This window comes from Neocloeon triangulifer, unplaced genomic scaffold (genome assembly GCF_031216515.1).
Source record: "Neocloeon triangulifer isolate White Clay Creek 2 clone unplaced genomic scaffold, ASM3121651v1 ptg000001l, whole genome shotgun sequence".
Taxonomy (NCBI): Eukaryota; Metazoa; Arthropoda; class Insecta; order Ephemeroptera; family Baetidae; genus Neocloeon; species Neocloeon triangulifer.
This window is the reverse complement of record NW_026775544.1, coordinates 7,017,860-7,033,221: the sequence shown is the minus strand read 5'-3', so window position 1 is coordinate 7,033,221 and position 15,362 is coordinate 7,017,860. Positions and strand designations below refer to the sequence as shown.

The window sequence follows — 15,362 nt, the reverse complement described above, 5'->3', positions numbered from 1 at the left end:
CGATGATTTTGAGCTACAAAAGAAAAGAGGCCCTTGACGAGCGGCTGATCGAATTTTCCTTGGCAGAGAGGCCGGCAAGGAGAGAGAAATAATTTTGGCAACTACGTGATGTTTTCGTCCACGAGGCCGAAAACAATAAAAGAAAATGCTCCCCCGTCGGCGCAGGCACCGCCATTCTTCTCAAGGGCATTGCTCGTTGAGAAATGAAAATTGCTTCTAGCAGGCGCATTATCCCGCTTAATTAGAAGCGCGGATAAATTAAGCGCGGCGCACAATTTACTGGCTACGTGCACCGCCGAGGAATTTAATAAAATAGCACAAAAAAGCGTGCGGCGCCGTGAGAAAGTACATCTTATCGCCTCGGCACGTTTTGCCAACACATCTCACGCATTCCCTCTCTCTCTCTCTCTCTCTCTCTCTCAGCTTCTCTATAAACTTAACTCGTGGCCTAATATGAACAACAAACACGCGAATAACGTTAACCTTTTATTTGCACCCGCACGCCTTCGAGCTTTAAGTACCAACGATTTATTTTATTATCGGCCATTTTTGTTGGCGTGAAAGGACCCGGCTGGAGGCGGCAGACGGAAAATGGCTCACTCGCTCTCCATTCAATTTTGTTGCTCTCCTGGGTTTAATTGATACTTTTTGGCTCCGATATTGTCTAAGCTTATTGAATTTTTCTGATTAAATTGAATAGGAGTGGCAGTAATAAACAATATTGCAAAAATAAAAAATTTCTAACTCGGAAAAAATAATAAATGAGGAGTTTTTTCCAATTAATAAGTCCATAGAAAAATTAAAGCTATGGTCAAATGGGCTGCTGTGAAAAGTCGGGATTGCCAAATTATCATTAGATTATGTTAAAAGTGCTGAAAATGCTTCTGAAAATATCACTCTGGTGTAAAATTTGCAACAATGAACTATTTTTCTCCTTGATACACAACTATTTTGATATTAGCATCTGAAGTATCTTTTTCAAATAAATCTGTTTTTTAGAATTAAATTTTGGAAGAGAATTGACAATTACCAGCTCTATTAAGATGTATTATTAAATTAAATTCAGTATGCCTGTAGAGTCTATTAGATATGAAATTAATTAATTATAAAAAAATATACATATCAATTTGAAACCTTGAGAAGTGCATACAATTAGAATTGATAAAAAAAATTTCTTTTGCCAAAGTATTGAGCAGAGTAAAACTTTTTACTGTAACTAACAATAAGACTGTTTGGCCTGAAAAGTCTTCTTTCTGGGGGTAAAAAAGAGATTTTTTTATTCCCCGTTAGTTTATAACAAAGTACTGTACAAGCAAAGAAAAAACACGGCAGTGGCAAGTTGAAAATCCAGACCCCTACAGTGGCTCTACGGCCGCGCAGAATGAAGAGATTACTGTCACCACAGATATGATCTATGCATAAGAGTGAGTGGTTCTTGATTGTCAGTGGCACTTTGCGACTGCCGGTCCTAAGCATGCCCATCACGCACGCAGTTGCGGCCAACGAATAGGAAAAAAGAATAGTCTGCGCCTTTTTTCTCCGCGCGTGCACCTTTAGATGACATTTTTTCTCTCTTCTGACGACGCTGGAGAGAAACCAAGGGCGAGGAAACTTTTCTTTATAATAAACTTTTGGTTATAGTTGAAATTGGATTGCGTGTCATCTCTGCAGAAGCTTCTTTGAGATAATGGTGCCCGAAATGGTGCAACCGTAATAATGCAGAAAGCCAAGTATGCGGCGGACGTACGTTTTATACGTGGCGTTTCTCTCCAAAGGGAAATCAAAACTTGCAGCGCAGCCACTCCAAAGTGAAGTCGCTTCGCGCGTGTCGCATCTCTGTAATTATAGCAGTATAATATATTCTACAACTTGGGAACGTTTAAGATTTATACTATTCTACTAACCCTGAAGGTCACATTCGTGAGCAAATTTGACGATTCTCTTTTTTGATGTGCGTCCAACCAAACAAATAAAGAGGTCAAAGACTTTTTCTTGTATTTCTCTAGATCATGAAATTTATTTTAAAATCAGTTTTGGACTTTTGATATAGGAAAATTAATCTCACAAAATATAACATCGAAATATTATGATAGCAAAATCATTTTGCTACTACTCTATTATTACTGATAATACTGATTTTTTTTCCTCAACGTCATGCAATGTTCTGCGAATTTTATAAGATTGCATGAAATGATCAAATATTGCGTAATACAAAACAAAAAGAAGTGGCAAAAAGAGCATAATTACCTTCCTTTTGGGCCTTTGGCAGAAAAGTCCATGTTGTCAGTCTTCTCCCTGCGCGCGCTTCTGCAAGCAACGCTACTCTAGACTTTAATGGCACGCCCCCTCGTAGGGGGGCGGGGTCATTTGCTCTGCGACGTAGGACGCAGACTTTTGCAGCTTGACTTTCCGCATCCGCATAACAAACTGTTAGACTTTTTATCATGACCCTACCAGTTAGACTTTTAAGTCTAAATCTTTCCTGCAACTCCTGCATGAGTTTCCACCAGATTCTAGAAGGAAAGTCAAAGGCTTTTTATACTTGTCATCAACAGCAATATACTGCGTCTCTATCCACCCGCTGCAGCAGTTGACGATTGCAATTCAAACTCACGAGAGTTCTTGCTTTTGGGCCATTCGAGGAGACCTGAAAATCATCACTTATATTGCGTCTTGAGCAAACAGGTATGCAGTACATAATTGTTCATTTCATTATGCACCGGATGTGCACACAAAACTATTAACTATAAATTATCTCACTGTATATTTAAATCAATAATTACACACCTTTTGATTCTCTGCATGCTAATTATTCTATTAATCTTCCAGTAAAAAAATGAATAACCAGCAACTTCTCCCTGTTGACTACCGCGATGAGTTTGTCAGAATCCAAACCTTTCCACAGAGCTGGTCTGCTCATTACAAGAAAGACGAATTAGCCAAGGAAGGTTTTTTCTGCATCTCCAACAGTTCTTGGGTTTGCTGCTTTGCCTGCACTGTTAATTTGAATACTGAAATTGCCGACCTGGTCTCCATTCGCGGCCAACATATGACAAAATCGCCTTCCTGCCCTATGGTCCTCAACACGGAGTGTGGAAATGTGCCCATGACTCACAAAACTATTTACAAGTTAGTTCTTTTAAACATTTTTCTCTTTCACATAGTATTATAATTTTTTTTCTGCAGGTGTGAAAGGGATCGATTGTATTCATTCTGCTGTGTTGATTTCCGATGGCCTGTGGACGTCCATGACTTGGCAAAGAGTGGATTTTACTATGACCCTAGCAGGAAATCATCATGCTGCTTCTTTTGCAAACTGCAGATTGGCAGTTGGACTTTAGGTACATATTTTTAATTAATCTATAAATGGATCACTTTGTGGCAAAAGTCATTTGAATTTCCTAAAAAATATTTTTTACAATAATAGCAAAAATGTTTATTTTTTTTTTTCTTTTCAGAAAATCTAGTTAACTCTTTTCAAATGAGTACTTTACAGTTGTTTTGAAGAAAGTCTTCATAGATAATTGAGAAAAGTCTCACCAATTATATCCTTAAAGTTAAAAAAGCTCATGAATTTTTAGCTTGTGGTAGAGGGGGAGGGGCATAGTGAGACTTTTTAAACGAATTTCCTTTACTTCACATTACTTATGTTTAAATATTATTCTTGCAATATAGCAAAAAAAAATTGAAAATTTAATCTTTAATGCATTGTAGGCGACACAGGACTTACTGAACATCAAAAATACAATCCAACCTGTAGTTACTTCACGCAGCAACCAGGAGTTGAAAATGTTCCTTTGGGACTAGAAAATACGCCACAGGGTGCCAAGATCATCAATGCGGCCCTTGCTGAAGGTAGTGTAATCCTTTGAAAAATTGAATTTTCAATTGGCCAAATATCAAATTCAAAGTTTAAATATGAATATTGGGTTCAAATTATGGACCAGAGCTTATCTAAATGTCTTTTAATGAGTTTGTTTAACTTTGAAAACAAAATATTTGAATTTTTTAATTAAGATTCAAATTTCATTACAAAAATGAAAAAATGATTTACACATGAAAATATCAATTGATTGCAATGGTGGGTCTACATTTGATATGTAACTTCTTTCTTTATTCATTTTTAACCTGTGCACAAAATTTTGTCCTGTAGAATCCAATCCGAATCAACAGTTGCAACCACTTGCCATTGGCGAGCCACCGAAAACCGCAAAATATAAAGATAAGAAGGACAGGATGAGCTCCTTTGCGACATGGCCAGCCAGTATGAAACAGAGACCTGGAGAGTTAGCTGATGCTGGATTTTTCTACTCTTGTAAAATGTTAATGTTATTTGGATCGGCAAAAACTAAATATTAATTTATCTATAGCCACTGGTGATCATGTTGAATGTTACCAGTGTGGTGGACGCCTAAGAGACTGGGGTCGTGAAGACATACCGTGGGAGGAGCATGCATTTTGGTTTCCATACTGCGAACTTGTTAAGGTTGTGAAAGGTGTGGATTTCATTAGCGAAATGCAACACAGGGTATGTTAATTTAGTACCAACTTGATTAATGTTACATAACTTATTACTCTACTAACATGCTTGGTTTACTATTTTCATTTCTCCTCTTTTCAGAAAAAAATTCCCACCAATAAGAGGTCAACTATAGCTCCCATTGATTCGTGAGTCAATTTGAAATATACCGAATGCCATATATAGATTATGACATTTTATTATAGTGATATCCTGGATGAGGATGAATCAATTGAAATTGACGGGGGACCTGCTAATGATCCACCAGGTGATGACGCATTAAGAGAGGTCCGCCTTTGCAAGGTGTGCCTTACTAAAGAGTTGGGAATTGTTTTTCTTCCTTGTGCCCACATGGCCACATGTCCTGATTGCGCTCCACAGCTGACGACATGTCCGATATGCCGGTCAAACTTCTGCGCTTACGTTAGGGCATTCCTGCCCGCTTAATCAAGTAACCATAGAAAATTTCAATATTTCACGGCGTTTATAAATGTAAACTGGATTTGGGTTACCCTAAATAGTGTAATGTACTAAATAGCACTAATAATAGAATTATTCAACATTATAATTATAATTGCATACCATTTATTATCTTTTCTTATCTAATTGTTGTAAAATAATATTCATTTCTTCTCGAAATTTCGAATTAAATATTTTCCTTTTCAATTACATTATCTCTTTTTTAAACATAAAAAATAAATACAAGTTATATCTATAGTAAAGAAATTTGTTTCAATCATTTAATAATTTTGGGAATAATAATTTACGGTTGTATGGGTGGCAATTTAACATTCTGAGCTGGAAGTCCGATGACCCCAAGGCCAGTTACTTTAAAAACGCAACCAGCTAAAGGCTGTTTTTTTTTTTTTTTTTTTTTTTTTTTTTTTTTTTTTTTTTAGGGTCAGGCCAAGACAAAGTCTTGTCGGCCTGTGCCCTATAGTTGAGTCAATTCTTCATCAGTGAGCCTGTGCCTAGATGTAGTGACATACAATACGTCAAAATTTGGTCCTCCCCAAACAGCAGAAGTCACAAGTGTCACAGGAAACTGAATTGATTGTAGGAGTTGCCCTTCAGGGTTAATTTGAATCACCTTTAATAATTTAAAGTCTTAGTTTTGGACAAACATAAAAGTTTACTCACAATTATACCTGTGAACCAAAATAACTTGCGACCCACAAGTTTCCCTCCGAGTCAATGCTCATTGAATCGGGAATTCCGGTAACATTGTTAGCTGTAAAATCAAAAAAGGTCCTCCTGTTGCCTACAGAAAAGTTTTAATTTAAATTAATAATTGACATTTTATGATAATATATTTTTTACTCTATTCTGTTGAACTATTTGCTCTCACATAAGTTAAATTAACTACTTACTAGCATCTCCAGTTGAGATATCATAATCAAAGACATCAACGCCCAATGTTCCAGTATCAATGTAATACATCAAAGTGTTATCCAGACTCCAAGATATACCATTACTAACGTCTATATTACTGTCCACTTGGGAGAAAGTTGAGTTTTCGTTAAGCCTGTAAAGGGAACCCTGGCCCGGTGGAATTTCACCTGTTGGTCCTTCAGGCCCCACAGTACCTGGACGCATAATATTACTTTTAATATTTTTTACTTCTCATTGAGCGGTCTGAATTTAAAATTTAATTTCCTAGTTTATTTTTTTAATTACGGTTAGTATCAAATGCTTCGACAGAAACATTTAACACACTAAAAACTATTCAAATTAAATTTGATTAATTTTAAATTATTGTGAAGAGGAAAGAAATTATTAAAAAGAGTTGGATTTATTTATAATACGAAGGAATCGTAAAAATGCGCTCTAACAAATAATAAAACATAATAATATCTAACCTGCCCACAATCGTCCCCTGGCGTCAGCTCTGGCTTCATTGAAACGATTTTCAGGCAAGTTGTTCTCTACTGAAGCTATTGAGCGTATAATTGTGGCCACATTCAGGTCATCTATGCCAACCAACAAAACTTCTCGCCGGCGGCTGATAGCAAATTCATTCTCATTATCTGGAAGTTAAAAGATTAATAATCAAAGAGGTTTTTTCTGTACTGAACTGCGCGCATAAAGAAGAAAAAATAAATTGGGAAAAATATTCAATTATATGAAATTAGGATATGACAATAAAATAGATATATGCACTGCGCTTTTACCAACAGTGGGTATGATAAAAGTAACAGGATTGTCTCCAGGCGGGATGAAGATCCGGGAAAAAACTTCATCGGATGCGTTGTATTTGAGGACGATGCCAGCGTCGATATCAATAAAATAAAGGCAATTGTGAATTGGTGACCAGTGGGGTCCCTCGCCAAAAATTACAGGCTCCGTGACAGGAACAATTTCAATCGCCTTTAAATGTGCGTCTGTTTTTTGTATTTTACTATAGAACACGAAGAGAGCAAAATATTATATTATTAAAAATGTGTAAAATTCCAAAATTGCTCTATTTTACCTAGTTTTAGCAACTCCTCCCGTTATATGGCTTAATAATATGACAGCCGCTAGTAAAAATGTTGCTGTTTTGCAAAGCATTTTCTTGACTCTATACTCAACAATCTGCTATGATAATGACACAAAGATGCGCAGTCTATATCTCTGATTTTCTGCGGCTCCTTTGTATGCCAAATTCCAATCAGATAATTTTTATCTGCCGTTTTTCTTTTATCAAATGTATTGCAGTGTACATCATTAAATTATAAATTGGTGTGTTGAAGCCCGTCGGTGAAGACGGTGAAGTAATTTTTACAATAAGATATGATTTCATCTCTGGTCTCAGATGAATTCTCTTCAGTGGTTAAATCATGTTCGTTGACTGCATTTCAAAATTTATTATCTTTAGTTAATTATTCTAATGTGTTTTAACAAATAAAAAAGGACCAAATTATATACTAAATTCAATTTTGCACAATGTATTTTGCTATGATATCTTTCATATGTTCTAGACGACAAGACAAAGTTTCAAATAGTAATTATTAGCAATTGTTCTAAATTACCATTTGCACAGTTTGTGATTTGCGATATATTGCAAAAAATTTTATTATCTTATTGTTATTTGAAATATCATTTTTCTTAAAATGTTTAAAAATATTTAATAAGCAGAGGGAAACATTTTAATATATATAAAATATAAAAGAAAACAGAAACTTTAATTAATTTTTTGTAGAACATAGTTTAAATATTTTTTTAATAATAAAGCCAAGTGAAAACTATAAATGTTAAGTGGACCATAAAAGCAAATTTATAGAATAATAAGTTACATAGATCTATTTATTTTACAAAATATGAATTAAATGATTCATTTATAGTTGAATATGGGTGGCAATTTTACATTCTGAGCTGCAAGTCCAGTGACCCCCAGGCCAGTCACTTTAAACACACAACCAGCCAAAGGCTGCTGGGCTAATTCTTCGTCGGTGAGCCTGTGCCTAGATGTGGTGACATACAAAACGTCAAAATTTGGTCCTCCCCAAACAGCAGAAGTCACAAGCGCCACGGGTAACTGAATGGATTGAAGCAGTTCTCCATCAGGGCTTATTTGGATCACCTTTAATATAATATATAATAAAAATTATTTTAATTATTTTGGTGTATTTTGCATTAGCAACAAGTTAATTTTTTTTCTTAAAAAAAAAGCAATGAGAATGAATTACTTTTTTACAATTACCTGAGAACCAGCATAACATGTGACCCATAAGTTGCCTTCAGAGTCAATGCTCATTGAATCAGGAACTCCCGAAACATTATTGGCAATAAAATCGAAAAACTTCCTCTTGTTGTCTATAGAAAATTTAAATTTTTTCATATATTTTTAATCATTCGTATGCATATATAATTCACGACAATTCACGAGAAGCTTTGCAAGTGTTTCTCACAATCAGCAAATTATCAATAAAACTGCAGCTTACCAGCTATGCCAGTTTCAATATTGTAGTCAAAAACGTCAACTCCAAAGGTTCCAGTATCAATGTAATACATCAGAGAATTGTTCAAACTCCAAGCAATGCCGTTGCTAACATCGATATTACTTTCCACTTGAGTGAACGTCGAATTTTCGTTGAGCCTGTAAAGGGAACCATCACCACCCGCTGGTATTTCTCCATTAGGTCCTTCAGGGCCAACAGTACCTGACGAAAAAAAAATTATTCTCACTTATTCAACTTTATAAAATATTCAATAAAATTTATTATTCTAGAGATATTTTGTATTGAAGGTGTTAAATAATCCGGTGCAGATATCTGGTGTAGAAATAAAATAATTATATGAAGGAAGGTTGTAGCTATTTATGCACTCGGTGAAAATAATATCACAGAAAGATTAAATTTTTCTAGTACTTTGTTATAAGACAATATTGTGAATTTATAAAAAAAAAATTGACACAACTTGAAATATAATAACGACGCAAAAAAATGTAAATATACACACCAGCCCACAATCGTCCTGTGGCGTCCGCTCTGGCTTCGTTGAAACGATTGTCAGGCAAGTTTAACTCTACCGTTGCTACTGAACGAATTATTGTGGCCACGTTCAGGTTGTCTATGCGGATCAACAAAACTTCTCGTCCGCGGCTGATAGCAAATTCATTTTCATTCTCTGCAGATTATATTATATTAATTCTTAAAATTTGCTTCCATTAAAATTAAAAAAATATAATTATATATATTTTACTAAGATTGGAGCTTGCCTTCCGCAAGCTCAATAAGGGCACAGGCCGACAAGACACTTTGTCTTGGCCTGACCCAATAAAAAAAAAAAAACATAATAATCAAATGAAATCTATATTTTAATATTTTACCAATAGTTGGGATGATAAAAGTTACAGGATTGTTTCCAGGCGTGATGAAGATTCGGGAAAAAGCTTCATCAGTCGCGTTGTATTTGAGGACAATGCCAGCGTCAATATCAATAAAATATAGGCAATTGTGAATTGGTGACCAGTGGGGTCCCTCGCCAAAAATTACAGGCTCCGTGACAGGAACAATTTCAATCGCCTTTTTCGGTGCTTCAGATTTTTGCTTTTCATTTTCACTTTAGTTGCAAAAAACAAGATTAATTGAAAATGAAGCCAATATGTAAAAAATTCCATCCTCTCTTTTTTACCTTTTTTCAGCGATTCCTCCAGAAATAAGGCCTGAAGATAACAAGACGGCCGCAAGCACACAAACCGCTGCTTTGCAAAGCATTTTCTTGCTGCAGAGAGACGCGATAAAGCGATGGCGAAGTCTTTATATAATATCTGATCACGACGGTTCCTTATGCCAAATTGCATACCTATTCGTTTTTTACACATTTCAGATTCACTTAAAAGCCTGCTTCAAGGCTAAACGGATATTTGCATAACACTTAAAACTTGTCTTATCATGTGAATTGAAGTGTACTTAATCGTACATATTTCTGAAGCGGGAGACTTTACCATCATGACTGGCCGCTTTTTATTTACTTGCCTAATAGAGTGCTCACAAAACTTCTCTTTATTTGCAAGATTTGCAATTTTTTTGTTTTTATTTTTATGAAATGAATTCAATTCTATAAATAATTACATGCTCTGATTCATTAAAATATGTTTTCTTTTTATTTTAGTACCTGACTCAAAATGGTTTTCAGATTTTGTAGAGTGGCAGAGTATTTATTTATTTAATTTTAAAAATTTATTGTTTTTTTGTGATGGAAATTTCAGGACACTAATTTGCCAGAACGCAGATAAATATTTATAACTGATAAACTTTACTTCAGCAGCGAACTGTTGATCGGAAGCCCTGTTCGTCATCACGGTGGCAGTAATGGCAGCGCAAACGGAAATGGGTCCCTACTCTTGTAACAGCTCCATGCCCTGTCGCGTTGATCATTGAGCCATATGAAACACTCTAATTTCTTTGTATTAGGTTTGCACAACATTTGAATTCTTTTGGAAAAAAAATGCACATATATCTGTGCTCCACTACGCATGTGACATGAAGTTCCTTCTAATACTATTGCTAGTACTTAATTGGGTGAGTTTGGCAAGCGCCGGTTCTAATTAATAGTGGATTTGTGGAAAATTGCAGTCGCAACCCATTGGTTTTCAGATAGGATATGATCTTATAGATGCTCAGAGTATTAAATTCAACCCACTCCTGTTTTTTACAAACAGTGTAGATGGTAAGCTGTGGAACAAATTAAGATTAATTAAGCCAAAACAAATAATTTAATTTTTTCCAATTATGCTTTTTTTAATTTGAAATTTAATCACTGAATTTGATTGATTTTTATAATTTATAATTTTTATGCGGCATAACTGGATGTAATTGAAAAACAATTATTTACAAAGGGATTGAGATTTCTAAAATGTAAAATCCCTTTTACAAAATATTAAAGAATTCAAATAATTATCTTTTGCTTTAATTAAATAGCTTGGTCATCGCAAATCAATAGCAGCAGAGAAAGTACCTGTCTGCAAATGTGTGGAAATCTTGCATCAAAGTTTAAAATAAACCCACCAACGCTTCCTCCATTTTTCTTCAATGTGCATTGGCAACATAAAAACTCTGTTAATTGCAGCTCTGAGGTGAATATTATTCATAAAATACTTTTGCACAAATTTTCTGCATATAAAAGTCTATAAAAATATTTACTTTTAATAGGTGCGCCGCTTAAAACCACTTTGCCACGGCTGGTGTAAGTTTCAATCGACATGTTATTTCAATTGACCGCGGATGGAAATTTAGAAAAGCTTTACTCCTCACAGAAATCGGTTAGGTACCCATCGTGTTTACAATTGCGATACTTCTAGTATACTTTTAGTATTCATCACGTCTCGCGGTCTAAAACGCTTATTTTTCGGTCCCGCACGCATACATTTGCAATACTCTAGGTTTACTTTTGACAGCTCGCCTGCTGCGCGACCCTTGCCGGCCGCGCTCTAAAATACATGCGTTTGCATCCCTCCCCCTCCTTTCTTTACAAAACACAATAGTTTGACGAGCAGGTATAAAAACCCTCCCTCATAAGGCCCGTGTTAAACAGGTATACAGTTTTTAAAAAGTAAAGCAAGTGAATAGCAAAAGTATAGCTGAAGTATCGCAAAAGTAAACACGATGCGGATCTAAATTTTTTCTGTGAGTCATTATAATGATTTATTTTTACTTAATATAACTTTTCTGCAGACAACCTTTTGGATATTGTGCAGATTGGTGGATTTCAGTATTTATTCCCTCTTGACAAGCAGGTTGAAATATATTTATAATCGAAAAATGAAAATGCGTGTGAACAAAAATTAATAAATAACAATTTTCAGCTGAAGTATCATGATGCGCAAAAGTATTGCAGATCAAGAGGTCTTGACTTGGTCACCCTCAAAAATCAAACTCATGAGGGTTTCGTATTTTCGTCTTATCTTAAGTACTACGCAAACATAAGTAAAAACTTCAAAAACCTTTAAAAAAAAAAAAAAAAAAAAAACAATTAATTATTCTTTAAACCACATCTCAGGTGGTGTTAATCTGACTGCACAAAGTCGGCTTGTTTTTTGGGAAGGCAGAGCGGAGAAGATAAGCGATAGGGTCGCATCAATGACTTGCCCCTCTTTTTCAATGTACGTTTTTTGCGCTATTTTATGAGCTGTACATTTTCAAATGAAAAATTTTCGCAGAGCAAGCAACCAGAGTGACCTCCGAGGGTTGATCGCCAGCAGATCGAGCGATAATTGCGGGAGCCTGAACAGATTTTTCTGCGAAGTGCCCACAGTATGTTACAGGGACATCTGCCGTGCAAATTTCATTTCAAGATTTAAGGTAAAATTTTAATTAAATTTTGAAATGAACATTTAAATTCGATCTACAGGTGACACCGGCGCCGGCGCCTAACCCTATGGCTACCACGCCAAAAGTGGCGATAGCCAATCAACCTCAATTTGTTTGCGAGCAGTGCCATGTATTTGTGAAGTCTTTGAATATATTATTGCGTTTTAAACAAAATTTCGCAGCTGAACCACTCGATTATGTTTACTTCGGCCTGTCCAGACCTAGAATGCCCCGCGTGTCCTTCAAATACAATTTTCGGTTTGTTGTTTCTAGAATTTTTCATTTTTTTGTGAACATATAGAAGCACACGATTAATAATTCATAAAAATTTTAATTTAAAATTAACCAAAATATCCAGATGGCAAAAGAGGAAGGTTATGCAACAGGAAGTATTTCTTTTTCCTTGACACTAAGGTAAGAGAAAAATTGCACACATACTTTCAATTAAAACATGTGCACAAGGTAAATTTTTATGATGCGGCGACTGCTTGCTGTAACATTGGAATGCAAGTTGCTTCAATAATGACTGACGATGACGTTGAGTGCGTCAAAGAATATTTATCAGGTATATAATTTGTAATTTGCAATTTTATTCCTTTTATGAAAAACATATAGATGGAATATTGCGATTCACTGGAGACCCGTCCGACACTGGAAAGTGGATGTGGACTTCAGGCACGGACCAGGGAAAGACTTGCCAGGGCAGATTTTCCTGGTGCGGAAATAATAGAGCGGTCAATTCTCTTCCAAGAATGCCATTCGATCCTGCAGCCCAGACGGATTCCGACTGCTTGGCCCTCAACTCGAAGATAATCGCCTCAAATGAAATTACCTTCTCACTAACCGGGAAAGGCTGTATAAATAACATGGCAGTATTGTGCGAAGTAAAAAAAAAAACACATCAGTGTACTTTATCACAAATGATAATACCTAATAAAAATTTTAAAAAAAAGTCCAGAGCCGCTCCAGACGCTCCACGCACTACTTCCCTATCCAGAACGAGCACTTGCAAAAATTACACAAACAGCTGCCCAAGTAAGGTGGATATTTCGGAAAGGGTACGTCAAAGTTTTTTTTTATCATCGAAGACAATGAATTTAAATTTGTATTCAGGTAGCTAACCAAAATGAAGTAAACAGGAGATCAGGTAAAGCTATAAGAAAATCTTAAAAATCATGTTATGCATCTAAATTGAAATCAATGCAGGCGGATTCAAAAGTTATTTCATGTGCGACGCATATTATGAAGTAATCATTGGCACAGTAAGCGCTCGAACATATTATCAAAAAAATTAGTGCTTGAATTTGAGTTGACTCTCTGGATGGATTTCTATGACGTTTCATCGTTTTGTAGCCTTTTAATCTTGACCTAGGTCAGGGATTGCTCATGATTTACGGCATTAGCCAAAATGTGCAAAGCAGGATATACTTTTTTCATTGAAAAATAATTTATTTAAGTGACTCTAAAAATTCATTTTGAAATTCAAGTACATGATAAATTAAAGCCCGATATAAATAAAATTTATGAATTTAAATTTTTACACCAGGCTACGTTTGATAACGCCGAAAAAAGTTGTGAAGAAAGGAGACTGGAGCTGGCCTCGATCGAGAGTTACGAGGAACTGAACTGCGTTAGGGATTTATTTCAATACGTCCATTTTGGAGGTCAACTTGTTCAAACCGATGGTGATGAGCTTGAAATGGGAATCAGTTTTTTTTTTACAAATCATAATCATATTAAACTTCAGGCATTAAGGAAATGGAGGCGTCTTCAGATCGAGCGTGGATTAAGGCTTCTGACAAGGCGTGTGAAGGAAGAGAAATTTCTTGGTGCAACAGCCGCAATTCAATTAGCACTCATTTGCTAAAGACAAGCTCAGGCATCAATAGATGCGTTGCCATAGATCTAAAGCTATCTAGGTTCGGTCTTACTACTCTACCATGTGAGCAGCAGTCAATGTACCTGTGCAAAGTATGACGTAGACTTATTTATTTTTCTAATTCATGAATATTTTTTTTAAAGGAAAACACTTCGTGCAAATACCCAAAATGCCCTGAATTAAACTGCTCGGTTTGCTACTTGAAAGCACTTTTGATTAAAAAATTTAATTATTTAAATTTCTTCTAAAGGCTTTAGTGCAAGTGGAAAAATCATCAAAAGCGTGTGGCTCAACGTATGTAGTTTTTGATCAACCGGTAAGCTGAGCTTTGAGGAAAAATACAATTAAATTTGCTATATATAAAAAAAAATTATCCGATAGAAATCTATGAAAGAGGCTATGGAGACGTGCTGTAAAATGGGAATGGGACTTTTGGCAATCAACTCGGCCGAAGAGTCGGTTTGCCTGAACAAATTCATGCGCGCATCTTTTCCCAATCTGCCCAAAGTATGGACCTCGGCAACGGATTTAGATTGCAGAGGCAAATACGCGTGGTGCAGCACAGGAGAAATGCTGGCTTACGAGGGCTTCAACGCCTTTTTCAACCCTCCGAATAGCGTCAGTTTTTTGGAAGTTGAGAATTGCGTGAGCGCCAATTTCGACACGTCCCAATCGACACAGTTGGTGCGAGAATTTTGTGTTGCCAAATTGGGCTTTGTGTGTGAATCGGTTGCTCAAAAGTTTGCCGGCGTCGTATCCGGGCCTGTCTCGCCATCGCTGAATCGTCTTTTCAATACAATTGTTTTGAAGAATTGAACACAGAGGACAAATTACCTTTTAAATTTAAATAATATTATGAACTACGAACAAATAAAAAAAACTATTCAAAAGAAAATTAATAAGGAAGTTTTTATATGACAGCATAGACCAGTCGATGGGCAAGTTAGTGCTCTATAATTTATCATTGTATCTTGTGGTTAATTTTCATATATTCATTATTATTTTCTAAACATTAAAAATACATCCCTCGGCAAATGCTTAGTCGCTAAATTTTTAGCTATTCAAAAATATGCATTAAATTAGATAGTTTTTCTATAATCTATACTCCGATTTATTTTATATTTTATGACATGGTTAAATCGACTCATACATTTTTTTTCTCTGCGATGAC

General features: G+C 35.6%; 3 protein-coding genes across 4 annotated transcripts; 2 read left to right on the top strand and 1 right to left on the bottom strand.

The window, feature by feature from the left end:
• Positions 1-2,363: 2,363 nt before the first annotated feature.
• On the top strand, positions 2,364-5,245 carry LOC132196147 (baculoviral IAP repeat-containing protein 7-like). The gene is made up of 8 exons (XM_059618616.1): positions 2,364-2,685; positions 2,830-3,129; positions 3,187-3,341; positions 3,715-3,855; positions 4,154-4,315; positions 4,371-4,528; positions 4,622-4,668; positions 4,726-5,245. The coding sequence occupies exons 2-8, from the start codon at positions 2,837-2,839 to the stop codon at positions 4,964-4,966; spliced, it is 1,197 nt and encodes a 398-aa protein (XP_059474599.1). The 5' UTR covers positions 2,364-2,685; positions 2,830-2,836; the 3' UTR covers positions 4,967-5,245.
• On the bottom strand, positions 5,130-9,797 carry LOC132193001 (uncharacterized). The gene is made up of 12 exons (XM_059613276.1): positions 9,635-9,797; positions 9,330-9,562; positions 8,960-9,127; positions 8,443-8,661; positions 8,202-8,314; positions 7,837-8,081; positions 6,691-6,917; positions 6,379-6,546; positions 5,890-6,105; positions 5,668-5,780; positions 5,462-5,609; positions 5,130-5,377 (listed from the first exon to the last, which is right to left on the bottom strand). The coding sequence occupies exons 1-12, from the start codon at positions 9,715-9,717 to the stop codon at positions 5,283-5,285; spliced, it is 2,028 nt and encodes a 675-aa protein (XP_059469259.1). The 5' UTR covers positions 9,718-9,797; the 3' UTR covers positions 5,130-5,282.
• Positions 9,798-10,387: 590 nt separating this feature from the next.
• LOC132194636 (uncharacterized) lies at positions 10,388-15,053 on the top strand. 2 transcript variants are annotated; one of them, XM_059616051.1, is made up of 21 exons: positions 10,388-10,524; positions 10,579-10,672; positions 10,924-11,078; positions 11,155-11,188; positions 11,677-11,738; positions 11,808-11,928; positions 12,002-12,104; positions 12,162-12,303; positions 12,353-12,442; positions 12,495-12,570; positions 12,671-12,726; positions 12,775-12,877; positions 12,928-13,196; positions 13,266-13,370; positions 13,426-13,459; positions 13,519-13,574; positions 13,859-13,997; positions 14,060-14,283; positions 14,335-14,382; positions 14,442-14,507; positions 14,573-15,053. In XM_059616051.1, exons 1-21 carry the CDS (start codon positions 10,486-10,488, stop codon positions 15,005-15,007), a joined length of 2,451 nt encoding a protein of 816 aa, XP_059472034.1. In that variant the 5' UTR covers positions 10,388-10,485; the 3' UTR covers positions 15,008-15,053. The 2 variants fall into 2 exon arrangements, with proteins under 2 accessions (XP_059472034.1, XP_059472042.1); XM_059616059.1 differs by having other exon boundaries at positions 10,392-10,524; positions 10,600-10,672.
• The last annotated feature ends 309 nt before the right edge of the window (positions 15,054-15,362 follow it).

What these genes read in the sequence shown, in the direction of transcription:
- LOC132196147 (XM_059618616.1), top strand. Translation starts at nt 2,837, where the DNA reads ATGAATAACCAGCAACTTCTCCCTGTTGACTACCGCGATGAGTTTGTC. An exon ending in GATTGGCAGTTGGACTTTAG is followed by an intron (nt 3,342 to 3,714) that starts GTACATATTTTT and finishes AATGCATTGTAG; the next exon opens with GCGACACAGGACTTACTGAA. An exon ending in CAATGCGGCCCTTGCTGAAG is followed by an intron (nt 3,856 to 4,153) that starts GTAGTGTAATCC and finishes TTTGTCCTGTAG; the next exon opens with AATCCAATCCGAATCAACAG.
- LOC132193001 (XM_059613276.1), bottom strand. Translation starts at nt 9,717, where the DNA reads ATGCTTTGCAAAGCAGCGGTTTGTGTGCTTGCGGCCGTCTTGTTATCT. An exon ending in GGAGGAATCGCTGAAAAAAG is followed by an intron (nt 9,563 to 9,634) that starts GTAAAAAAGAGA and finishes TTGCAACTAAAG; the next exon opens with TGAAAATGAAAAGCAAAAAT. An exon ending in CAGGGGACGATTGTGGGCAG is followed by an intron (nt 6,106 to 6,378) that starts GTTAGATATTAT and finishes TTATGCGTCCAG; the next exon opens with GTACTGTGGGGCCTGAAGGA.
- LOC132194636 (XM_059616051.1), top strand. Translation starts at nt 10,486, where the DNA reads ATGAAGTTCCTTCTAATACTATTGCTAGTACTTAATTGG. An exon ending in ACATGGCAGTATTGTGCGAA is followed by an intron (nt 13,197 to 13,265) that starts GTAAAAAAAAAA and finishes TTTAAAAAAAAG; the next exon opens with TCCAGAGCCGCTCCAGACGC. An exon ending in ATGTAGTTTTTGATCAACCG is followed by an intron (nt 14,508 to 14,572) that starts GTAAGCTGAGCT and finishes ATTATCCGATAG; the next exon opens with AAATCTATGAAAGAGGCTAT.